The sequence below is a fragment of the Triturus cristatus genome, chromosome 7 (assembly GCF_964204655.1).
Source record: "Triturus cristatus chromosome 7, aTriCri1.1, whole genome shotgun sequence".
Lineage (NCBI taxonomy): Eukaryota > Metazoa > Chordata > Amphibia > Caudata > Salamandridae > Triturus > Triturus cristatus.
In genome coordinates, this window is record NC_140590.1 from 821,664,185 (window position 1) to 821,691,394 (window position 27,210).

Consider the following 27,210-nt stretch of genomic DNA (forward strand, 5'->3'; position numbering starts at 1 on the left):
TAAAAAGACAGTTCTTAGCATCAGTCCCTAGAAGCAAAGAGTATATAGAAGGTTGTAGTGCATACTCCACCGGTCCCTGGCCAATTAATAAAATATTCATTCGCTGCAACATACAAACATAATAATACAAAAGGAAATCAGGGACTGCCCAACCACCCACTGCTCTAGGCAGCATCATATATTTCTTAGCCCGTCGCTCTTTCCCCTGAGACCACATAAATCTCATACATATTGCTTGCAATTGTGAAATACGTACAGAACTAATCTCTAATGGTAGACATCTATAAAGATACAACACCTTAGGTAATACCATCATTTTCAAAATATTACATCTGCCGACAAGAGTCAAATGTAAACATTCAAACTGGTCCAATTGTTTACGAACCCCCTGCGTCAGCTTCTGCCAGTTGGCCTCAACCGTAGCCAAAGCCCCAGCACAAATCTGTACTCCCAAATAAGAAACCTCTTCTAAGACTCGTGGATCAGCAAAAGACTTGATATTTATACACAGTATTTGAGTCTTGGCAGCATTTAATTTATATCCCGATACCGATCCATATCTCTTTGCAAGCTTTTCGATTTCATTCATAGCCATAGACGGTCTTGGTGAGAGCACAGCGACATCATCAGCATACGCCAATACACGGTACTGCTGTGTTTGTATCCTAACTGGAGGTACCCTACTGCTCAGCTCAATCATTCTTAAAAAAGGATCTATATACAAAGCAAACAGTAGTGGAGAGCATGGACATCCCTGCCTAGTTCCTCGTTGTATTAATACCGGAGCGGATTGATGACCCATTACATTAATCCGTGCACTAGGTTGTTGATAAAGTACCTGTATTGATTTAATAAAGTTTGGCCCGAATCCCTGTAATTTCAGCAAGTCCCATAAGAAGGCCCACGATACTTGGTCGAAGGCCTTCTCTGCGTCCAATAATATAAGACTAAGTGGGTCCCCCGACACCTTTGCATAATCAATTATAGTGATCACCTGATTAACATGATCGGTTGTACCACGCTTTGGGATAAACCCGTGCTGATAAATAGAAACCAGAGGGGTGATCACTTCTGATAATCTGGTAGCTAAGATCTTAGAATATAGTTTCCCGTCTGTATTTAACAATGAAATTGGTCGGTATGAGCCTGGTAAGTCTGCCGGTTTTTCCTTTTTCCTAAACACTGCTATACTCGCCTCCCCCCATGTTATAGGATACTCCCCTTGCTGAGCCTTTCGGAATGTAACTAACATATCCTGTTTTAAAACTTGGAAAAAAGATTTATATACTTCAAGCGGAAGTTTATCAGGACCCGAAGCCTTGCCCACTGGCAATGCTTTAAGAGCCGCTTCTAGTTCAAACATCTCTATGGGGGTCTCCAGTATATCTGCCAGTCCTTGATCCAGTTTCGGCCCAAGGTTTTGTCCGAGAAAGGACAAAGCACTATTACTATCATATTCTTCTGCAGCATATAAGCTAGCATAGAATCCTCTAAAGACTTCTAAAATACCACTCTCGGTTTCTTCATAATGCCCAGCGTCATTTTTCATACTTTTAATTCGCTGAGCAGTTTCCCTGTTCCTCATTCTCTGGGCTAGACACCTCCCACTAGCCTCCCTGTATTCATACAACACCTGTCTCTTGACCTCAAAAGTCTTTGCTGCTTCCTTACTCCAATAGTTGTTAACCTTGGCCTCATTCTTTTGTTGATGCACATACATGACACTGTTCAGGGATCCATCATCTACAGCTGACATTAAATGACCATTCATCATGGTCCCCCCATTAAAGCAGTGCACTTTGTAATCTTCATGGTACATGTTCTTTGCAGCAGGCACGTTAACCCTCTGTGCTACCTTTCCAGGAGTCAACCCTTCCACTAGACAAAACTCGGATCTCTCTCTAGGAAGAACATTAATCACCGAAGTTATCATGACATTTTTATTGTTTCTGAAAATTGCTGGGGGGCAGGAAGGAGGCAGCAAGTGTTTTTAAACCATAATATACTTGCAAACACTACGCACCCACCCGAAATAGGTACCCAGTGCGGTCACACTGTTTGCACTGCCTTAACCTGCTCAAGGTTCATGTGACCTCAGTGACTGGATCACTGTTGCTCTAGGGTGTGCTGCTTCGTAGGCCTGCCCGCAAGACTGGAGATGAACTTTAGTATGGATTGTGGTGGGCAGGCCTTCAAGGTTAACTCACAATTGACACCACTAGGGTACACCTGCTTGTGCTAAGACATCAAGCCTTCTAAGGTCTAGTGGGGCCTTCTAAGGTCTAGCATGGGAATATGCTCCCTCAGTGGAGTGGTCTGGTGGACTGGTCATGAAGGCTGAACCCAGTTCCCCAGTTCCAAATTCGACAGCTCTGGCCTTAGTGCCACAACCTCTCTCCCACTGAACACCATACTGCCCCACTGAGAGAAACTCGCACTGCCTTCAGCTACAACCTAATTGTGCCCGCTATAAACACTTGGATGTGGCTCAATTCAAATTATGAACTTGATAAGAGTAATATGCTGCCTAAAAAAAAATAAGTAAAAGCAAACACTCATAGGGAATGCAAGATTAAGTAAAGCATGTGAAATGTAAGCAGAAACAACATGGTTACCTTAACGATCTCTCACTCACTATTCAGAAATCACCGAGTGGTTTTACCTGAAAAGTTAAGGACATGACTAAAGGGCCCTGAAGGGAACCGTTTCAATGCCCATTGCTTATATCCTTACAAAACGTCAGCAGTATGGTTTAAAAAGACCACATCCATAAACACAGAGCCATGGTACACATTTTGTTTTCCAATCCACCCATCTACCAGTTATTGCAGTCCCTCCAGGAATGATACACTTTCCCACCTGGGGACAACAATGCTGTTCAAAGAAAGACTAGAAAACAAAAGTAGCGCTACACTGGCAAACTCTGCAAAGTGAGGCTGATGTATTTGGATGTGAATAAAACCAATCTGACCACTTTGCTGGTAACCACTCTGTCTTCCTTTATTTAGTTATGTATTTATTTTTCATATTTAAAACCACCTATTTCTCTCCATCCCGCTGCATTTTGGAATAGAAAAATGTCAGAAAAAGGGCATTTCCCGCAAGAGAGTTTTTCTTTTTTGGATCCATTTCAGAGGAAAGCAACTAAATGAAAGAAGGAAAGAGAGATTGTGAACCGTTTCTTCAAGTTACGGTTTTCAGTAAGTGAGGAGCAAGACAGAAAGAGAGGGAATAATAGGATAGAAGGGGGACACCTGCCAGCACAAAAAAGAAGAGGACATTGCCCGAGTCCTATTCCTTCTCTGCCCGTCCCCCAACGTCCACGAAAGCAAGCCGAGCCTTATCTAAATGCCTTTGCCGGGGTAGCTACGCCACTGCTGTAACGTCTAGAAAAACACAAACACTGAATTGGAAACTAAGTAGCGGTTTCTTTTTAGACATGTCAAGGTTGCCCTCTCACTCTAGTTGGCTCCCCCATGGTATATTATACAAAGTATAAATGAGCCAACATTAACTTTAATACTTTAAAACAAAATGTTTCTTCAGGTCTTGAGGAAAGGATACCGGGGTTAAACACAACTGGGGTCCGCTTCGACTGGGGGCTTCTGCTGTTCGGCATAAAACCCATTGCAACACCCACTTGTCACCTCTTCAGGCTTTCCTTCTCCTGATATTTTCAGAGATGTCCCAATCTGCGGTCGGCTCCAAAAAGGAGAAGTTTCCACCGGGTGAAGTGATGACCCGGCGCGTGTACGCTTCAGACGACTTTCCTACTCACGCCGACAGGAGATCCCGCGCTGGTCGAGCAGGGCATTCTGGTTACTCGTTGCCACGGCCTGCTGCGCCGTCTGCACGAGAGCACCGTCACGCGCAGCGTCCACAAGACTCCCCGGCTGCGCTCGAGGGGCATCATGAGCCCGGTGTGCCTGGCACTGATAGTCGCAGTCTGCGCCCGCCAAGGTACGTGAGAGGGCCGCCGCGTGAGTGGTATGGCCGCTGAGGAAACGTTTAGGTTATTTCGGGATCGAGACAAATTAACTTTCATTCATTGTTTCTTGCTCGATAAATGAGTGTTATTGAGTTACGTTGGGTTGGGTGATAACAAATTCCAACCCCCTCCATCTTGTTCAAGGGGCTGGAGCCAGTTAACTTCGCAGTGTGGGATTTGTAAAACCCGCTAAAATTTTTGTTTCTTATCTGACGCCTGAACTGGTGTCGACTGCCGTTATTAGTGCCCCACAAAAGTGCACAGACCAAGGGGCATATTATCAAGCACGGCATTAAAATTATCGCTGCTTTAGCAGCAGAAAACCGCCGCTAAAGCGGCGATAATGGGCTTGATAATATGCCGCAGAGAATTCCAAGAGAAGCCCATGTTGACACCCGAACATGGGCTTCTATGGGAATTCTCAAGGGCATATTATCAAGCCCATTATCGTCAAGCCCATTATCGCCGCTTTAGTGGCAGTTTTCTGCTGCTAAAGCGTCGATAATTTTAACGCTGTTTCTTGATAATATGCCCCCAACTCTTTAAAATCTGCATGCTGCTTTTCTTCAGACGTCAAAACAGCCCCTAATAACAAGTCACTGACTGAAGAGGCAGTGCTGCACCTGTTCTTTCGTGTGAGCAAACACACACTGTTGCTGTGTGCCAGCGCTGTAGTCTCTGTTTGCATGAAGGCAGTACATCTTGAGGATTTGGGGGGCCATGGGTAATGCATATTTTGATGGACCTTCTCAGGGACAGATTTGAATTTTATTAGACATTTTCTCCTAAATCAGGGGTCTCCAATCTTTTCTGTAGTGAGAGCTACTTCTGATCAGTGAAAATCATTGTTAGGTACTGAAGGCTAAGCAACTCGCGCATTATTACCAAACACCCCCACACCCAGCTTCATTGACTTTAAGCCTCTTGTCCATAGAGCCAGGCACAGTGGTGTGAATAAAATGCTTTGAATGGGGTCACTATGACAGGGCTGTCGTGTGTCAGTGACAGCGTGAGTATGAACGTGTGTGTATGAATGGGTTATATTTGTTTGGGTGACTGACAGCCTGTGTCATATGTACTTGTGGCACAGGACATACCTTTCTCCATTTTTGGCATCGTTAAATGTATAACACAAAGATACTACTGTTTTTTAAATGGGAGAAATTTTAAGTGCAGAGAATGTTTTGCACAAATGTTCATAATATGGAACATTTTTCTGCACCTTAAATTTATCCCACTTAAAATAATGTCTGTATTTTTCAGTTTTATATATGGCACTGTCAACCAGCCACTGTGAGCAAAATGCCTGCCCGGTGTAAATGTGACACTTTGAAATGGGAGAAAATTAAAATGAAGAGTTAGCTTTCTGTTTATATGGATTCCATAAAACGCAATCATTTAATTATTTTCCCATTTGAAAGTGTCATATTTACAAACAGCAAGTATCTTGCTCCCAGTGGCCTGTAGAAATCATGCCATATTTATAACAGAAAAATACAGCCATTTGTTAAAATAAGAGGAATTTAAAGTAAAACACATACTTCATAAAACATTAAGACATAATTGAAAGTGGAGAAAGACATTAAGATGTAGTGTTTCACAGAAATATTTTTCTTCACTTTATATTTCTCCAATTTAAAAAAAATGACTGTATTTTTAAGTTATAAATATGGTACAGTGTCTACTGGCCACTGGGAGCAAGAGGCCTGCTGTTTGTAAGTGTGACACTGAAATGGCAGTTAATCAAAATGAAATGTTTACTTAATCATTAAGCTAACATTTCATTTTAATTTTCTCTTATTTAGAATCATTCAGAAACATAAGTTGTTCTCACGCTCCAATATTGATTTGAAATTGACTTTTATTTAAGAGTTAAATACCTCAGTGGTTTGTTCGTCACCTCTGTGCTACAAGCCTGGGTTGTACATCTGACTGAGCACAGCTCATTATCAGACCCTGCTATCTGCAGACCTGATAATGATAATGTAAAATAAACACAAACACCCCATTAACTTTAAAAGAAAAATGTGACCCTTTGCTTATTTAAAAATCAACTCAAGGCTGCAAGCTACTCTAAAGGTGTCTAGAGCTACTGGTAGCTTGTGATCGATTGGTTGGAGATACTTGTCCTAAAATCAAGCCTGCATGATGGCAAACAGTGCTTAATCATATGCTAATCGTTCAGCAAGAGAGTCACACAAAACAGTTAAAATACGTGTTGCCCATAGCACAAAAATCCTTAAAATGACACTGGATAGAGAGATACAGTCTGAGGTAGTGATAGGAAAAGAATAGGAAGAGGAATAAAGTTAGAGAAAAAAGGGAAAAAAGGGAAAGTACAGTTTCCCAGAGGGTCCATTGGAAGATGCAGGCTGTGGGCAATTTCCCACTTTGCCCATGTCTTAAAACGTCTCTGCGTGAAGGGAACATGCACTTCTGTCTTGTAGTATGTTTTTCTGTGAAGGCAACGTGCACATTTGTTTTTAGAAGGGAAGCTCCCACTGTTGCTGAACGTGCTATTCCTGTTCCTTGTGTCAAGGAAGCTTGTACTTCAGTTTCTCTGTGCATTGCTACTCTCTGTCACTGACATTTACCCTAATGTTGCCAGTGCGGCATCAGTTCAGTGTTTGAGATAAACCTTCATTGAACCTTCCTGTCAGTCTGCCTGAAAGGTCAGTGTGTGAGCCAGAATCGTTTTAAGGCATTGGCTAAGAGGGCTGTGGCCCACGGCCCCCACCTTTCAAGAGCCCCACTTGTTAAGCTTTCAGAACAGTCACAGACATGTCTATAGTTTTACAATAACCAGTTTGTTAACTTGCGTTCTTTATTTCGAAGGCAGCCCAGGCTGCCCAGCCAGCCCAGCCCCTACTTGAGAGATAGTGATGGATAAAGAAAAATGCCTAGTAGGCTCAGGTTAGTTTCAGCATGGCTTTAACCTTTTAAAGTTCACAGGCCTAGCCCAACTGTGCAGTAAAGATTGGTATTGTGTGCTCCCTCTGTGACTGCATCGTCCTTTTGTATCTGCTCCGGTTTTTATTGATGATTTCCCTAATATTACCACAAACATGGACTGCAGCAAGCAGAAATTTTTCAGCCTCCCATGCTTTACAAACCACCTATAGAGTGTGCCTTTACAAGTTCAAAACTGTCCTGATTTGCAAATGTGCACCACTTTTTATCTATCTTATTCGCTAATGGGAGGGCGGGGGCACTGAGACTATTTTCTTCCCCAGTTCAATCATGGAGGGATACATGCATTGATGTAACTCCTACAGTATGAAGCAGGTGCGTGTACTCATTCTGTCTTTGTTCTGTGATTAGCGTCCTCCCCAGTCCGGGAGCATGCAAATAAATACGCCACTCATGGTACTCTGAATTGTACATCTTTATTCCTCAGCATGCAATCACATTCTGTTCTCTGTTTACGTCATAACCATTAATAACCACACCGTAACACTTTCCAGTAAGTTGCGTACTTACTCTATAGAGTCCACCTAGAACCCCAAGGATGCTAGCACCCATAGTCTCACAACACTACACTGGGTGAGAGAAGATGTGGCCTAATGGCTAGTGCGGTCGACCTTGAAGCTGAGGAACCGGGTTCGAGTCTCTGCAGAGATGCTCAACATCCTGTGATTCTGGGCAAATCACTTAATCTCCCTGTGCCTAACAAAAATGAACGTGTCCGTCTGTAACGCAACTGGTGCTCATGTAAAGTGCTCTGATACCTTCAGGTTGAGTTTGCGCTATATAAAAAAAACAAAAAGGAAAAGATGGCATTGAATCTGGCCAGTCTGTGCTTGTTCTGTATATGAGCGAAACCTTTCTTGTTTTTACCTCTGTGTGGGCAGGAAGCTTACACTATTTGTGTATAACAGTAGCTTTTAGTTCTTTAGCATATGCACCTGTCCCTTATGTGTGAGGTGAACTTATAGTACTATTGATGTGCCATACCTGTAGTTTGTATGAAAATAAGATTGTACTGTACCTGTTCTACGTTGTGACTGTCCTAATGTAAATGGAATGTTTGAACTTTGGCCTGTGGGATATGGTTAAGTGTTTGATTGAAACATGCACTCCTCCTGTAGCAGAGTTGTTTAGTTTGCTTACTACATAAGACCACAGAGGGCATACATGAACCACAATAAGACGTTTCAAGGACTGAGTGGCTGAGGTTACTTCAAAAATTAGCCTTGACATACTTTTTGAGCAGAGTAAGAGAAGCAGCAAGCTTGATGCGTGTCACGGGAGCATTCCAAATATTCAGTGGAGCCAGAGAAAGATCATTTCAATGTATTCATATTTCTAAAATAGGACGTTTCAGTGCACAGAAGAGCTCTGGGCTCAAATTCAACAAGCCACCAGGGATCTTTAGTTGTACCAGGATTTAAGATTGGTTATGTGGAGACCTTTATGGGTGATACAAGCGGACGTGTCTTTGCATGTTGATTCCAGGCATAACCATTTGAGGGCAGTGTACATGAGTTAGGCAGTCGAATTTCTTGATATTAGAGGCAAGTCAAGCAACAGAGTGGAGATCACCAGTTTGAGGGACAAGAGGTAATTTATGGAAACTTGTAAGCAGAGCATGTCCATAGTAAACTATGCCCAATATTTTCATAAAGACTTCATGTTTTATCTCAGTTTAAGTTAAAACCATGCAATCATGGGCATGGTTTTGGTATGGGAGTCAAAATGAAGCCCAGAATTGAAGACAAAACTTTCCTATACAGCAGTGACAACGTCCTTTTGGGTCAGATTCAGGGATTAAAGTCTCTCGAGCCAGACAGAGGGAATCTTGTCATTTTGGTTTAGCTGCGAGAAGGACAAATCCATTATAGTTACATTGACCTTTAGTTCTAGCTATGCCATCTGCACCTGTATCTTGGTTAGACATATGGACAGTGAAAAGATTGTCGTAAACTTTGAATCGTTAGGTGGAGGTTAACATCCTGCTGGAAGGAGTTCTCCGATACGGTCAGTATTTAGCTAAGATGTTTATTAGTGAACTGGAAGTCTTATAGGGCTCATAACGTTGAATGCTCTGGTAGTAAGGGGGGCTAAACGTGTAGGATTAAAAACTGCCACATGATATGCAGATAAACAAGAACTTCATGGGAGCAGCGAATAACAAGGTAGGGGGTGCATTGCTATTACATTTTGAAAACTGCAGAAAGGATAGTGGAGAGGTGTGGCTCACTAGTTAGAGGCGGCAGACCCGTAAGCAGAGAATCGGCCAGGGACCAGGGTTCAATTCCCGATGCGGCAGGGTCGTGGACCAGGGTCAAAACGGACTCGATAATTCTCGCCTCGGTACCTACTCTAACCAGGAACACACTCGGCAACTCTTGGCATTAAGCTTGCCTCATCTCTACAACGGCCCCCCACAGACGCCGGGGATGCCTGGTTTCACCTTAGAGATACCCAGAAAGGGACCATCTCACAGGGATAGCCAGGACGGGTTCCCCAGCGGTCTACAGCGCCGGGACGCCCCGTTGCTGGGGCAGCTGTGCGCTTTACAAGTCTACAACATTTACATTTACATAGTAGAAACAACGCCACATTGACTTGGCAGTCAGGGAAGCAGTTGTCAATAAGTGCAAAATTGACAGAACCTAGCCAAGAAGATGTGATAGGTGACGTAGCTGGGAGAGAACCCCACTTTGATTATCAGTGGATTGATGCAACAGTCAGGGAAAGGCACTTTCAAGAGTGACTGAATCACAGGACCCTGAACCCATGTTTGATTTGGTTCAATTTTGTTTTCCTCTTGTTTTATACTGCATACTTATTGAGTTTTGATTAAGACAACACACTTCATGAAAACAATGCAAGACCTGCAAAGTCAATTGGAACCGTTGATATTTATCGAAGCTTACATAGAAATTATGTTGTATCTTTGGCTCATCCCAAATTAAAATCAATAAAAATGTTTTCTTACAAAAGAGATGTTTAATACAGAAGTTAGAAACTAAAGGTGTCAGTAAATGTCCATGAGAGACACCACATGGGTCTGGAGAGGGTTCATAGACAGTTTTGGTCTTAACTGGTTGGAATCTGCTAGGTAGGACTTGAAGAAGAGAGTGAAAATGTCCATTCTATTGTTAAGAATATTAAGAGAAATGGTTTATTGTACCAAAAGCTGATGATCGATTCGGTAGGACTAATTAGGCACAAGTGACCAACATCAAATATCGTGAAGTTGTCATCAATAATCATTTGCAGACTGGTATTGCTGCTGTAGCCGCAACAGAAGCCCAATTGAAAGTTGCTCTACAGGCGATACTCCATGGTGTTTTCAATTAGTTGATTGACAACACACCTAAAAGTAATCTTTATTTACTTGGGGGAGTCCAGAATTGGGTGTTTACTTCTCAGCTAGATTAGAATCAGTATTGCCTTTTTCTAGGAGTGCCTATTACCAGTTTTACGAGGGCCTGCTCCATAACCTTGTTTAAGGAACTTTTTAATGCTGTTCAGTCACTGTTGGATGAGAAAGATGTATGCTTGTTAGTAAGCCAATTATGGAATTAGGAGATAAAGGCACTCGTTACCAGCGATGAACTAAAATTCGATGCAACAACTGTTTGCACTGGGATTGGAATTATGAGTTGTGTGGAAAAGACCGAGTAAAAAGGCAAAACATGCAGAATTCCTTGTGCTAAAAACTGATCCACAGGTTATGCCTCATTTTCAAGTTGAGAATTCAGAATAGGAGAAATTTACCACACAAGGTGAATACCTCACCATGGGGTAATGTTATTTCCCACTTGTGCCTTCTTGAACTGTCATCTGGTCGAAGCACTAGCAATGGTGCGTGTTTACCGGTTGAGGAGGCAGGGTAGGATTTACAAGTGCCGGTGGAGTTTTTAATTCTTCCCTGGTATGCCCAGAAGACCAGTCAGATCCAGGACTGATGCCTGCACCCAGCGTGGAAGATCTGACAGATTCTCTCTTATTTATTTTAAATTATTATTCCTTTATTGGCATTTACAAGTTGGTACAGCACTGATGAAGATCTTAGCATATAGGAGTAATCATAGTAAACTTTACAGATCTCTTTTACTTGAAGAAAAATAAGTGACCTTCAGCAAACGTGTCAGAATTTAGAGAGCTTTAAAATCGGTAACAAACGTTTCGTGAGGCACAATTGTAGTTATTATTGTAACTAGATCTGCAGTGACATCATTCCACTGCAATAAACTAGCTGGAAATTGAATGTTTCTCTTTTATAGAACCACAATTCCTCTACAGTTGAAGAGGCTGCCGTTCGTAAATAACTAATCTTATGCTGGTAAACTTCATATGTATTCATCACTGTACATTTAATACAAAACAATATTACAGCCTAATGCCACGTGCAATTCAAAGCGTCACAAATAACGCTAGTAGGAGGTGGCGTGCAGTGCACTAAAGAAACAGGAAGGGGTGGAGCAGTGGTCCATGTTTTCAAAACAGCTGTGGGACGTACAAAAGACATGGTAAGGTTCGTCCAACACATGGGACCAAATTACAAGAAGAAAATGCAAAAATAGGTGGGATACTGGGTGACAACGAAGACATCTAATGGCAAACAAGGAGTGCAAACAACATTAATCTGTTCCTGTCTCTGGCGCATCTTTTATGGCGGGGATTCCTATGTGAGGAGCACTAGAGTTTAAACTTCCCCATGCTAGGACATTTTTGTTCTGTAAACCTATTGTACAGAAGATGGTGATTTATTTTCCTTGTTGAGCAGAGTAAACTGCTTATTTCTAAATACATTTGGATGTACTTATTGATGAATGTGGTAACCTATAAGGCTGACTTTCAGTCTCAATGTTGAGCTGTAATCTCACATATACATTAACAAAAACTGTACAGTTAAATGACACATGTTGCTCATTTTTGCTGCCGTCAATTACCTACGGATTGCCTTTCACATTAGGTTCAAGGGAGTATATATAGATTGTGTGTGTGTGTGTGTGTGTGTGTCTGTGCACGCTCGCACTTGTGTTGATGGTCAAGTAGGCATGGAGGTCAGGAGGTAGGGTGTGCGCAGTCATATTTTGATTATTCTTCTGGGGTAGCAGGTGCCGGTGCTGCTGTATCCCTCCCTGTACATCTGTGTGCAAAGCATTGGTCCTTAGGCTTGTTTATATCACCCAGAACAGCTGCAACAAATTTGGGAACATACTTGCATACTGGCTTCTCCTGCTCTGAGGTTTCAGGAAATGTAATTTGCAGTCGTAAATTCTGACTCCTGATTCACAGAGTCCGGATTAGCAAATTTTTCCAACAGCAGATTCTGTCAGGGAAAATTGGTATGTATGGCAGACAAAGGAGTGGGGAAGTTGGGGAGGCTATAGAGGTCTGGCCATGCAGAGTCAGTGGGCCATCGACAAAGTCCTGGAATGTTTTATTGCAGAAATGGCTTTGTTTGCTTTATTCTACTTTAGACCTCCTTCACTTCAATATAATGTTAATGGAGAAATTAAACTCCCCCCGTGTTTTCTCTAAATCTCACATTTATCTGTTCCCAAGTGTTGCCATGTATGATATATCTATTTTTTTTTTAAATGTAGGACGAAAATATGGTGTCAGGGTAGAGAAGTGTATGAAACACTCCGAAATTCATGGTGGATTACAGGAATTAGAGAAAGTAATATTATTCAGGTGAAATGAAAAAGGCGAAAAGGTAGAGCTGTTGTTACCGCATGTCAGCAGTGCTTAATCATGTTGGTTATTCTCCCTGTGGATAGGTCAGCGGATTAACTATTGAAGAAGAGTATGCAAGGAAATCTATGATTTACTTATATCCCCGTGTGTACTCAGAATATTTGTACAATCAATTGAAGTCAGATTTGCAAGCCGGTGCAATAAGCCATTTTTTAAAACTCTATCAATCAGCCAATTGGAGACTGGTACCAGCCACTGTAGTCAGCTATACCTCTGCCTAAGTGATAATGCTACTGTCAAAGGCTGGCACATTTGTCTGCTTCTTCTCGTCTCTCCATGCCTAGAGGAGGCAAGCATGGGCAACATAAATTGATGCAGTAGTGGCGCCTGCCCTTTTCCTCCCACTGGTCAGACCTGGAGGAGGTAGAGCAAGATGTCTGATGGTGGTACCATACCACCTGCCGCTACTCCACTTCTTATGGCGACCCGGGGGTAGGCTGAGGAGATTCTAGGGTAGCAGCAGCCTTCACTCACTGGATGAAACCAGAAGAGGTGGAAGAAGGGAGCTGAAAGACTTCAGCTTACAACATATGCTAGAAACGTTCTTTAGGTATAACGGCTTCATATGTAAATAACAAAAGTAACTATAGAAGAAATGTGTGGGGTTCACAGAAACCATGGGGTACTATGCAGTTAAGTTGAGGAATTAGAAAATCACATTGAGATATCATCACAACGATGATGAATGATAACAAGTAATTGGAATTTCTTGCTATGTCTTTAAACAAATAAAGGTGATTGGACGTCCACTTTTACTCAGGGCTCCATTTTAAATTGTGTGCTGTTCTGCCTCGTATCCCCCAACCCAAAGTTATCGAGACTGGGGAGGGTGGCACTGGTAACATCAGGGTGCGAAAATACTCAGACTACAGAAATTGGTAAGTTGTGTATGCAAATCAGTATTTATGTACTGATGCCTGCATGTTGTTGGTCAGTATGTCATTCCCTCAAAATCCCACGACTGGAGGTATTTCCACCCACCGGCAGTTACAAAAGTCTGCAGGTGAAGTACTCCATCTTGTAATTCCGATTCAACAGTAAGTCCTGCTAACAATCAAATCAGGTTTATTGGTACACTCAGAATAAAGGACTATTAAATAGTTTTGTGGAACCTTTATTTGAGAAACATTAGGATTGGCAGGTAAAAGGGAAGAAGGTAGGACTGGAAATTCAGAGCAATTGTGCCATCAAGATTACATTTGAGATGTTTACATTTTTCCACAGAGTGACACGTTATCTGGAATTAGATAGATGTTCCATGTTGAAAGAGGGAACATTCTAGGAGGAAGTAAACATGGAAAGTACTCCTCGAGGAGCTAAAATAGCAATCAAGCAATACAACTACATCAAGGTCGAAGTCTGCTCAAAACTGGTGGGTGTTAAAGTCTGTCTTCTGGCTTTCATTTCTAATATACATTCCAGAAGCACGGTCGTAGTCAATAATGTGACACCTCACTCTATGGAAAAGCCAGTATTTGTACCTTAAATAACGTTGCCTCTCCCCCTAACCAATGTACTCTAAGCCTGCAAGAAACAAATGTTTTGGAGGACATGTAAGAGAAGGCCAAATTTGGATATGATTTGTGAAAGGATTCAAAACTTATAAGGCAACTAATGAAGAGATACTCAGAATGTGTGTTTGGGCTGCTAAGTCAAGAGGCATAATAAAGCAGTATCCACCTTAGATGTCTTTAATGTCCGTCATCTGCTACTGTCCAGAACACAACTCAGACAGATGTAGGTACTGATTGTTCGTGAAGAGAAGCATTTGCAACCTGGGGGTCTGCCAAGGGAAAACAGAGCCTCCAGTCTCCACTGCAGGCTACACACTGCTGATCTTCAACGCACACACTGAATGTGTGCAGGCAGCATTGCAGTGTCCCAGTGCTCAATCAAACAATCAGGGGGTTTAAAGCACGCTACTCACCCGTGATGGTCTTGAAGCACTCGTAGGGGGGCGCGGCTCCGGTTCAGCCGAAGAACCAAGCCTTGAGGCTCTTCCTGAAGGTGTGCAGAGTAGGGAAGCGTCTGATGTTGACAGGGAGCTCATTCCAGGCTTTGGTCGCGATGTAGGAGAAGGCTCTTCCACCCGCTCTGGTTCTGCGGATGCGTGGGGTTTCTGCCAGGGCGAGGTCGGCGGAGCGGAGGTTCCTTTTTGGTACATGGAAGGAGACTCTTTTGTTGAAGTTTTTGGGTCCGATTTTATGGAGGGATTTGTAGGCGTGGGCGAGTAGCTTGAAAGCTACTCTCTTCCCGACGGGAAGCCAGTGGAGGTCTCGCAGGTGTTGGGTGATGTGCTCATGTCGTGGTATGCTGAGGACGAGTCTGGCTGCAGTGTTCTGGATGGTCTGGAGTTTGCGTAGCAGGGATTTTTTGATTCCAGCGTAATAGAAGGCGTTTCCGTAGTCCAGTCTGCTTGTTATGAGTACCGTGGGTGACGGTCTTTCTGGCTTTGGGGATTCCACTTGACGGTCTTGCGGAGGATGCAGGGGGTGTTGAAGCAGGTGGAGGCAACGGTGTTGATCTGTCGGGTCATGGTGAGGGAGGAGTCGAGTATGATGCCGAAGTTCCGGGCGTGGTCCATGGGGGTGGGTGGGGTGACGAGGGTGGAGGGCTGGCACAGTGCACAAAGACACAGTTGGGATGATTTGCTGAGGGCAGTCTGGATACCAGTTTGGAATAAAAATAAGTGCTAGAATCAGATTCTGGTTGGTTCCAGCTCTGTTCCAGCACTGAGTTGAGTACTTCAGGCAAAGAGACAGGCTGGTGAGAAAAAACTTTAACGCTGCACCCTGCATTGACCAAAAAGAACATGTTTGATAAGATACTAAAAAATCTGTGTTATCATCAGAATCGGCAAATACATGTTTGGTTAAAGGATGCATTTCATTTGACAAAACCTACATATTGGCATATGAACTACATCATACAACATTGAATTCTGCATCTCTTTGGCTTGAGCAGTGGGAAAACAAATGGATGAGCGTTTGACATGTAGCCCTGCGCCCACTCTCCCAGGGGTAGAAGTCAGGAAACCTATTGTTGCTCCTTTTGGTCCAATGCCTCTTTTAAGAATTTGTAGATTGAAAATAAATACAACCATTTTTTTTCAGTATTAAAGAAAGCAGCTTGGTAACATAGGCTAATTGTCAGCTCGGCCTGACTTTGAATGGGTGGTTTGAATTAAAGCTCTCGGTGTTCATAAATCGCTTAAATGAGGAACGTCAAAATTAAATATATAAAGATGAAAAAGTGGATTTTTAAATATACAACCTAATTTAAGATCATTGGATTCTTATTCAATCATTGAACAAACCTTTAATAGCGCCTATCATTAAGAGAAAGTTTAGTGTAAATGGTCATACCCTTAAATTTCGGTTGATACATTTCTCGCCAAGACTGTGACCAACAGGTTAGTGAGACTAGCAATGTATTTTTGATAAATTTAGTGACTGAGAAATGTGATGTCATTTTTGGGAACCTTTAATAGCGAAAGCCTCTAAATACGAAGTAATACAATTTATTGTAGATGTGGAAGAGGTGTTTTTATATTGTTTCCCATTTATGCTCATTTGCACTATGAACCTACGCACCATGGCAAAGGGTTATTGAATGCTGGCCAGCAACAGCCTTCGTGGACTGACCTTGAGATTACGGTTGGTGATTGTGATGAAGTGCCGGATAGGCAGGTCTCAGAATTTGTCATATTGAAGTTTGGAAGGACAGTTGGAGCTGCAAAGCTAGGAACACTCAGGATTGCCACTTCATCCTGCTACAGACCTAAATCTGCAGCAGTAACATGATGCACACACCACAGTGTCTTTCATGCCAGTCTTGCACTGCTGGACAGCTTCACTGAAAAACAAGATATATTTGTGTCATATATGTGATTTTTTTCCCCTGCGTTTCTGCTGGAATCTAGTCATCGAGAAAAAGAGGAATCTCAATTTCGTGCTTTTGTGTATCTAGAGCTGTGCTTTGATGCAGATGCTCTTGGGACGACACAAATGCATATGTACTGCATGACTTTTATTTCAAGAACGTGTTCTACCAGCTTACGAAGCAAGTTACGTTGAGTCAGGGAAGCAGGGGTGCAACACGGCTGCCTGTTTGGGAGCAGACACTCACAGAAGGTTGTGTCTTGTATTTCTTCCAGCACAATCAATTCATGTGCTGAGACGACCCTGAATCTCTGTCTAATTATTTCCGTAATGCACTAGAAAAAACTAGTGTGCATGCACAATGGGCATGGAGGCCAGACTACCCAACCCTTGGGAGCTGGTCTCATTGAGGTCGAACGACTGATACTCAACATCGCTTCGGATTCCCAGATGCCAGTCTGATTGATGAAGACTGATTGGATCCAGTACCTGTTGTCACATCATTCACTGGCCAGTCCCTGTACTTAAAGGTGAAAGGGTTCTGTGCAAAGGAACAAGAACTGTGAGTTGAAAGCTGCTTATGGGATAAAGAACACAATATTGAGCATGCCCCCACATTTGTAGATATGTCGGGTAAAGAATATGAGTGAAACAGAGAGCAGAGCACCATTGGACGTTTTAGCCAATGCATGGACACAACAGAGGTTAGAAATTCTTGAGAAACCAATGGACTATGACTGCAAAAGAGTGATGTTTAACTGCCAGCAGGATGCATGGGTGCCTCCTAAAGTGTGTTTACAACAAATTGGCAGGGCACTTCCTGTCTTTACAGTATTTTCGTCTTCCCGCTCCCTGAAGCCTAGTACTGGTGGACGGCCCACATGAAACTGAGTTATGTACATGTTCATTCCAAAGCAAGACCCAAAATGAATCATACAAGGTCTGGTCCTAACCAGAATAAATGATGTCATTGCCCTATTAAAGGATGTCCCTAAATCTAGACGAGCCCCACTAAAGTTGTCTTGCATGCAACTGGTTGCTTAATTCCAGATACTCACCACACAGGTCACATCCCTTTACTAAATGAGATGCAATGGCTTCCACTTGAAACAAGATGACAATTCTAATTCTCTCGTATCGCATATAATGCAGTCCACCTGAACACACCAAAATATTTTGAATGTAAATTTAAGGTCTTTGGTGGTTGACCCCCGACTATTGCGTTTGACTGAACTGCACAAATTGTACCCTGCGATATACTTCATAGTAATAATGATATGCATTCTAATGGATCTCTACCTGTATTGTACAAATAATACTGCTTCACTTCTTCCACAAAATCCTGCTTACTGCAGTACCTTTGATGTAGATACCTGGATGTATAACATCTGTACTTGTATTGTACCACATCTGTACAGCTCTCACATCTGTACAGCTCTCTGAGGTCTATAAAGCCAGGTTCCCGATTTACCAAATTATATAAATACATAGACAGGGTTCTTTCCATGGATTATGGGCTGTCACAAGCCAGTTTCGTGGGGAGAAAATGATGGGTTTGTTTGCCTGGACATACATGCCAGCATCTTGAAAACAGATACAGGGATGATTTAGAAAAAAAAGTGGGATTTAATTTCCCAATAACTTGCTTTGAAGTGAAGGAATGTTACTTTGAAAAACGTAAAATAAAGCAGGGTTTTGCCCTACAAAATGAAGAGTATCTCGTCTAAATCGGTATTTTAGACATACATGTCCTTGGGAGGCCGTATATGAGAGTGCCTCCATTGCTTGCCTCATTTCCACCATTGAATTACTGTTCACTTCTTTGATGATTGTTCATTTTCTCTTAGGTGCTTTGTTTCATGGTGCATGTTGCATTTTAGCGCTGTGTTTTGACAGTGCAGGAGTCAAGGAGACATAAAGTGAGTTTTGGTCCGCTCCTTTCAACTATTGGCTTTATTGTAGCAGCCTCTTTTAGCCATTGGCTTAAGACTTTGTCAGTCGTATCTTGGCTCAGCGCAGTGGACTATCTGGTCTCATCTACTGCTGTTGGCTGGCTGTTTGGGTGTACACTTCTGTTTCCACTGTAGTGCTGGCATTGAACTGCCTGAGGGAATTCATTACAACCGGGGAGTCTTCACTACAATCCACCTTTCATTTTTTTTACGGTCTTAGTGTTGAAAAGTCTCCAATACATTTTTCGTCTCTTTTAAACTGTAATGTAATGCGGATTTGGAGAGAGCGCAAACTAATCACCCGTGAGGGTATCCAGGTGCAGAGTAAGTGCGGGCAGAAAAAGATTTATTCAAACAGCCAAGTCTTCAGTCTCCTGTGGAAATTCATGAACGTGGTGGCTGCTCTGATGTCCTGGGGGAGGGTGTTTCAGGTCTTTGCTGTCAGGTAAGAGAACGAGCGGCCCCAGTCCTGCTCCTGCGGGTGTGTGTGCGAGAGCGAAAGGCCAAGCGGAGGTTCCGGTTCTATCAGTGGAAATGGAGACGGTTATTGTGGTATTTCAGGGCATGTCTTGTGCAATGCCTTGTATGCATTGATGAGTACCTTCGACTGGCAGTGTTTCTGGTAAGTGTGGGCGTAATTGGCAGAGTACTACTACGCGGAATTCCAAACTCCGTGAATTCCGCAACTTTTGTTACGTTGGACTCCCAGTTACACTGAAACCTCATATACTTTTGGTAAATTAACAAGTATATCTCTCTTTACATGCTAAAATGCATATAGTCATTTCACAAAAGTGAAACTAGAAATTTAGCAAGCAGTGAGAGAGGTGATGATTTTGGGATCCCCCCTAACCTTAGGGAGAGAACCAAGCAGATGCCTTGAAAACAAAAAGCACATCTTGCTGAACGATTCAGTGGTGGTCCCATCCTCCTGGTATCTTAACGTGATTATGATTTTTGATTACCAGATAAGCAGATAGCAAATAAATATTTGCCATCTGGAATGGCTGACTCTACAGACTCTCATGTGTGGCTTTTTCTGTAAACATGTGTAAACACAGGAAGCCTCACATGCTGTTTAATATGTTGGATACCCAAATGCTGTTTATTACAATAAAGCTTGCATTGTTCTCCTTGCCAATGCGACGAGTGTACTTGTTATATGTAAAATAGTCCCTCATGCTTTTCAATGGAAGTATTTCATTGAAGGCAGAATAATACTACAGAAAGCCGACGGCAGAGTGTGACACTCTTCTGTGTGGCATGAAGGCGCACTCTGTAAAGAATTGGCAACAATACGTCTTGCAGACAGGTGCACTTTCAAGCCAGACCTAAACCCACTCTATGTCTATTAGAGTTGATAACAATACTTCAAGCAGACAGCTCGTCTCTCACGCCAGATCCAAGAATCAATCATAGCTGTGTTGACTTTGCTTGCTGTGGGGTGATGTTCACCCTGAAATGTCCTGGAGCTCTGAAATAGTTAAGCTTTTTAGAACGACATTCTGAACTTTTTTCCAGCTGCGGCTTAGAACATCTGCAGCATGAGGGATGATATGAATGACACAATATTCGGTTTTTATGATTCGATTGTGCCGAGTGTTCAGCAGATTTATGACTACTCCCGTCTCTGTCCTAAATAGAAGCTCATATGGACATGTGAAAAGATGGGATATGTTTTTTTTTTCTTTTTACAAACTCAGGTATTTTCTTCCTCCGTCGAGGAACCTTCCCTCTTCTCTCCACTCTCCCCGGAGGGCACCTCATCTCATTAGATGATGTTCCCTCTTATCATAAACTCTCTTTACAATTGGATGCTGTCTGGTCTGAAAGGCCGAGAATACTTGTCTGGAATCTGATTCTAGAAAGTAAGGGTATCTCTTGTAATGAAACCTGTTATATTGTAAAGCACACTAGCACCTTTGGGTGATGCCCGCGCTACGTAAAAATGCATAAATGCATAAATAAATAAATAGACGATTCCATTCTCTGTCAGAAAATGGATATCCACGGGAGCACTGCAGCATTAAAGGAGCCATTCTTCTCTCAGTGTACCCTCTGCCAGCACATGTGGTTTTTAAGGTAACGATGCTGTATAAATCTAGAGCTTTACTCCCACTAGCAGTAAAGCCAGACCACGGTAGTACATGCAAACTGCAATGAAACTATTACATAAAGTTCATCAACGTCATGTTTTACCTGTCGTATGGACTTTATTATTACCTGAGTAAGTAGACACCTTTGCAGCTGCACATCTGTCGCACCGACTTTAGCTTATAATGGACTCCGAAGCGCTAGCAATCGCTGTGTGATGTGATCCGCTCATCTGAAGCTGCAAAGGTGTTTTTCTGTAAAGCACGGTTTTTCTCGCGAGGCTACTCATCTACCACAGGAGCTATACTGGAGTCTCCTTTCATGTCAAATAACACTTTAATAAACGTCTGGGAAGCTGTCTTGGTGTGAAAGTCAACATTATATGTTTTTTAGAATGAGGGAGTTCTCCACCTTGCTTGTAAATGTTCCTGCACCCCCAAAACCCCAGTAAAACACATCTTCTGGACTTAAAAATGGCCCAGTCACGCTGCACAGCACCACACCATTTTAGAGAAGAAATGCACTTTGGCACAAGAAGCCATGCATGTTCGAGGGAAGGGTGGGTAGAGGAAGATGGAGTGGGCAGGCTTTGTGTGCGAGCGAATGTTGCACAACTAAGGTACCATTAATTCACTACATCCTAATTACTGGTAACGGTGGGGAAGTGAACCTAAAGCCTTCTTGTATTTCGCACCATGTGATTATGCAAGAGGTCATATTGCAGACGGCAGATTGTGGGACACACCCATTCAATTTACCCAAGGACTGTTTTGATCAAAGCAAATGTAGGATCGGTGTAAAGCTAAACACTAGCAGTCAGCATTTTAGTGGATTGGACTTGCATATTGGATCATGACACGTTATCAGGAGGGGAAGAACAAAAATGAGTACGTTTTGGAGAAAAATGGAAGCCTACCATCAACAAGCATTTGCAATGCCATCGGTCTTGCCTTTGGGACCTTATATGTATTATATGCAGCACATTAACCTGGGTACTGTTCTTTAACATGGAGGGAAAGTAAGCTCCAAACTGCGTGACACGCCATGTATGTGAACACATGGAGAGAATTATTGCCTTTCAGCAGGAAATGGTATAGTCCAAAGCTCTGGTTTTAATATAAAATCAGGGCCTTTGGAGGTCATATCACTGAAAATACAAGATTTGAAAAAATATTATTGTCTACGGGTGTTCGTGGAAGACAATTTCTATGGACTGGAATCTAGAGAATGCTAAAGTGATTCTGGTATTTCACTCACCTCTACTGGTCGTTTTCTATCAAGAAAGTTACATAGAGGCTGTTGCCAGAAAATTTTTTAGAAAGCAATTCTGGTGTATTACTGACCTCTGCTGGTCGTTTTCTATCAAGACAGTTAAATAGAGGCAGTTGAACAGAAAAAAAACCCCCTAAGCGGAAGCAGACACGTCCTAGGGCTGATCTCCAGAGCCCACAAAGTCCATACACATATAAGTATATAATAAGTATATACTGAAGTATATACAAGAGGTCTCGAATGCTCGACCTAAAAAACGAGTTGGAAGTTGGAGCGTTCCAATACACTTTGGCAATATAAAAAGGTGTCATAAACAACCATCTCGACAAATTTAGAGGAGGACAGCAAGCAAATAAAAAATGTGTAGTTGCCTTCTGCACACTTGGGGCCAGAACTACAAATATTTTGCGCTGTTTTTGCATCACCAGCACAAACGTTTTTTTTTATTATTTACTTTACATCACAAAACTTGTTTTGCCCTGGAAATTGCCTAAAAGTAACACAAAACAGTTCAAAGCGCTGCTTTGTGTTACTTAGCATCAATGGAGCTTTACAAGGATGGTAGATGGGTGTTCTCATGCAGCCACCCATGTTTTGTGAAGCAAAACCATATCTACCAAAAATCTAAGACAGGGTTTTGTGTCAAAAATTAACCCCACTTGCAAGCAGGCATTAAAAGGAGAAATGTTTTCATTTCTCCTTTCTTTTCCTACTTTGCATATGTGCTGCACTGTAGAGCACACATACAAAGTAGAAAAAAGTTTTAAAAGTTGTCTAGGTGTAGCATTTTGTACTGAAAGGGAACACTTCCAGTACAATACCTATGCTAGACTTGTGCACGCATCCTTGCACTGTGGATCAAAGGTATGTGAATGGAGCTCAGCAGCAAAATTCTGCACCGGCGCAAGGGAGACGGGAGAAGACAGCCATATTTTTGACTGCTGCTCTGCATGTGTCCACCGTTCGCAGTATTACGACTGTTAAAGTCGAATCCGCAGTGCAGTAGTTCCCTGGCAGTGGTGCTACAACGGAATATGCTGAGCGGAGACTGGCGCAGTCCCGCTCAGCATATTCATGGCGGGAGTCCCGCCATGAAAAGGCTGCCGGTGGAGGAACAAAGCCCCTTGCCATGGGGATACATTTAGGGGACACAACATATGCCCCCTGTCTGTATTCCCACAAAGTATCACAAGTTGAACTCGTGTAACAAGAGTGTGACTTGTGATAGGGTCGGCAGTCCTTGCGCGGGTTTGGCGCAGTGGAGCTGGCATTGAGCCGTTGTGTCAAACTTGTAATCAGGCCCTTAGTAAATCTTTCCCCCGGTGGTTAAACTGGTGCAGCCCGCCCACTTTAAAAGATGGCACAAATTGAATAGCTGTCAAAAAAACATTATATTTGTCCCCTGACTCTTTCATGGTCAAAGCCCCCTATTCGGAATTCCGCTACTGGACATGCGTTTATGAGTGCTAGTGATGGAAGGCAACTCTGTGATAAACCGTGGCACGTCAGCTGCCTGATGTTGAGAGGCTGAACCACCATTTATGACAGTGCTGCGTGTCTGAAAGATTGCCACTGAAAGGGAAGTAGACTTTTAGGAAATGGTAAGCATGTTGCCCCAAACATACTGGTGAAGGTCCACAAGCATTTCAAGAAGAAAGAGTATGAGCAATGTGCCCCCACTTTTGTGACATACTTCTAAAATCTACAGTTGAAGACAGAAGTTCAACCATCCATCAAGGCCATTGGGAGAATTTCTGCAGTAGTGCAAGTAAAAAGAGAACATATGCAAATATGACTGGTAATAATTTATGAAAGATATTCATAGGCATAGTGCTTGGCACAGACGTAAATACAATTTAGTCATTTAATATTATTTTATGTTACACGATTGGAGCCTGATTGTTTTACGAATTTTCAGGTTACGCCTGTAATCCCGCATTATATTAAAGCTTGACAAGGGGAAACCCGTAAGGTAGGAAGGACCCAGGGTACTTACTAATTTGAAAAACAAGAGGTCCTTCAAAAACAATGCAGCATGCGATAAATATAGACCAGAATCGGCTCTATATCACTTGTACAATGCCCAGCCGGACATTGAAGTTTTAATGATCAATAGAATTAATTTCTGACATACAATAGAATGTAGAGTGGGACACAGTCCTGTGTCCTTACCAACTGAACAAAAAGTACAGACAGTCAAACACAAGAAACATACATCAGGCTGAATAATGAAGCTTATAGCCAGTACGAAATACAAGGGCAAGCTTTCTTAAAGGTACAATGTCATGCACAATTTTTAACAAATGCGTTTAAAATGCATGTTTGTACATGGGGTCGACGACGTTTCGATCTATTCAACCAATACATAGATCATCATCAGGACTAGAGAGAATAAAAGCCTGAATTTACAATTCCTGTAAGAATGGAAATGGGAGAAAATAAGAGAGAAGGGAGAGGTACATTAAAACCTAACAATACTGAAACAATTGCGCCAGTTACCATGCACGGCATGCCATACGTGAGAAACACAACAGACGGTTGGTTGTTGAGGCGAAGGAATTTGTATTTGTGAGATTGACCGGTGAATTAACCCGAATGATCGAGGCAGGCACGCACGCTCAGACTGTGAGTTGAAAAAGTACGCGTGAGCATGTGCAAGGGACTAACAAGGTCCGTAGTGGAGCGTGTGGTGAACCGCCAGGTAGTATCGTTGTTCGGTGAACTGGTGCATGATCTAGCTAGCGAACAGTCAAGAAGACGTGAGGACTAAGGGTGAGCCGGTAACGTCGTGACTAGGAACGCAAGGAAGGCGGGAAACTAACCCATTTCGGAGAAGAATCAATCCTAGAGTAATTGCACACAGTTCCAGGTAAGGAAGTGATTGCGCGGATCAGCCGACCAGGACAATACCATGGAGGTTCAGCTGAAAACTAAGGACGGGAAAAATTACAACCGGAACAACCCGGCGGTTCACCACACGCTCCACTACGGACCTTGTTAGGTTTTAATGTACCTCTCCCTTCTCTCTTATTTTCTCCCATTTCCATTCTTACAGGAATTGTAAATTCAGGCTTTTATTCTCTCTAGTCCTGATGATGATCTATGTATTGGTTGAATAGATCGAAACGTCGTCGACCCCATGTACAAACATGCATTTTAAACGCATTTGTTAAAAATTGTGCATGACATTGTACCTTTAAGAAAGCTTGCCCTTGTATTTCGTACTGGCTATAAGCTTCATTCTTCAGCCTGATGTATGTTTCTTGTGTTTGACTGTCTGTACTTTTTGTTCAGTTGGTAAGGACACAGGACTGTGTCCCACTCTACATTCTATTGTATGTCAGAAATTAATTCTATTGATCATTAAAACTTCAATGTCCGGCTGGGCATTGTACAAGTGATATAGAGCCGATTCTGGTCTATATTTATCGCATGCTGCATTGTTTTTGAAGGACCTCTTGTTTTTCAAATTAGTAAGTACCCTGGGTCCTTCCTACCTTACGGGTTTCCCCTTGTCAAGCTTTAATATAGTTAGCACAATCGCTGGATTGTAAGGGATGCTCTCCCTAATTCCCTCAAATTGAGTGGCCTGTCCCTGTTCTCCTTTAATTCCTTTCTGACTTAACCTTGACTTTACACTTAATATGTCAGACCATGCACCTCTATACTCAGATGAATATATAAAGAAGATCTGCGAAGGTCCCTCCCTATTTACTGATGCCACTGACAACACTGCTAGCCCAAATATTTCCCTGTCAGAACAACTAGAAAAATGTAAGAAAAAGCAGATCCGTCTCCAACTTATGGTTCGTATGCTAACTGAATACCTTAAAGCCGATATCATTCCTGTGGGGCTCCAAGTGAGAAATATTCCTGGTATATTCACGGATAACCCTAAATACATTAACAACTTCAGTTATATTGGCACAACGTGTTCTAGACATTGGTTAGTCTTGGGTATCGATATTGCAACTGAAACACTAACGACACTCAATGAGGAATTGACTGAGATTGAGAAACAGATAAAAGACTATAGTTCAGTTACTGAGGCCAAGAAATTTATTGAATCTGTCCAAAAATCCGTTGATGAATTCCAGAGAATTGAACAAAACAAGAAGTCTCTCAAAGTCAAGAAGGATATCAAAGCATACTCAGTTGAACGTACATACCCCTACCTTCAAAAAGACTTTTACACCAACAGGTCTTACTCAAATCCGCAGAACAACAGACCCTGGGGACGTTTTAACAAACGGAATACCCTTGTTGGCTTCTCAGACACCTCAGCAGAATCCTCCGACAACTCTGACCCAGGTGAGGGCCCCAGCACTTCCTCCCGGAACCAGAATTTTTTAGGCAGAGGCCAGACAGAACCATCGAGCCGGGGGCGAGTCAAACGGGCACAGAGATGGTACAACCAACCCGGCGAACGTCAGACCAGACAGAAGTTTTACCAATGGTAAACTCCGCTACGACCGCCACCCCAAAATTGGCAACTATTCCCATTTTTAATCTGTCATCACACAACCTACTCGACACTGAATTATCTCTGCTTAGTAAAGGGCTCTCTTTTGTCCCCACCACGCATCCCAACTATCTTGACCTTCATGCTGAGCTACTTAGATTTTTCAGACGCCTTCGTCTGTATGCCTATTTTTTGAATAATGCCACACCTCAACCGACTGCATTTACACCATTCCGCCCCCCTTCAACCTTTTTTCCAACGTCAAACATGGTACCGGTGGAAATCGTCACCTTTGAAAAAATGGTACTCAAAGACCTCAACGTTTTGAAAGACACAAAAAAGTTTATTCCATTCAACATAACCCTTCAGGAAAAGAAAGCTATTGAATCCTTAAAAATAACAACTCCCTTATCATTAAATCCGCAGATAAGGGTGGTGGCATTGTTTTACAAGAACTGACTGATTACAAAGCAGAGGTATTCCGCCAACTACACAACACTGAACACTACTGTAGACTGCCTAGAGACCCCACAAGTGAATTACAGGCTCTTATACTTCAAATTACCACTGAAGGAAGAGGTGAAGGTTTTCTTAGCTCTAAAGAATTCCAATTTCTCAATGCCAAATCACCCAGAACACCGGTAATTTACACTCTTCCAAAAATACACAAACACCTTACCTCTCCCCCTGGCCGCCCTATAGTCTCGGGTTGCGGCTCTATTTTAGAACCGCTAGGCCAGTATGTCAACTATTTTATAAAAGACTTCGTACCCCAGACTCAATGCTACATTCGAGAAAGCATGGACATGATCAATTTGATCGAACACCTTCCATTTGATCCTT

General features: G+C 42.5%; 1 protein-coding gene across 1 annotated transcript in view; it reads left to right on the forward strand.

Moving 5' to 3' along the window:
- Positions 1 to 3,764: 3,764 nt before the first annotated feature.
- The window catches only part of CSF1R (colony stimulating factor 1 receptor), a 166,697-nt gene continuing 143,251 nt past the window's right edge, over positions 3,765 to 27,210 (forward strand). The window contains exon 1 of the mRNA XM_085617732.1: positions 3,765 to 3,960. Coding sequence (XP_085473858.1) covers positions 3,912 to 3,960 — 49 coding nt within the window. The 5' untranslated portion in view covers positions 3,765 to 3,911. The remainder of the gene's footprint in view (positions 3,961 to 27,210) is intronic.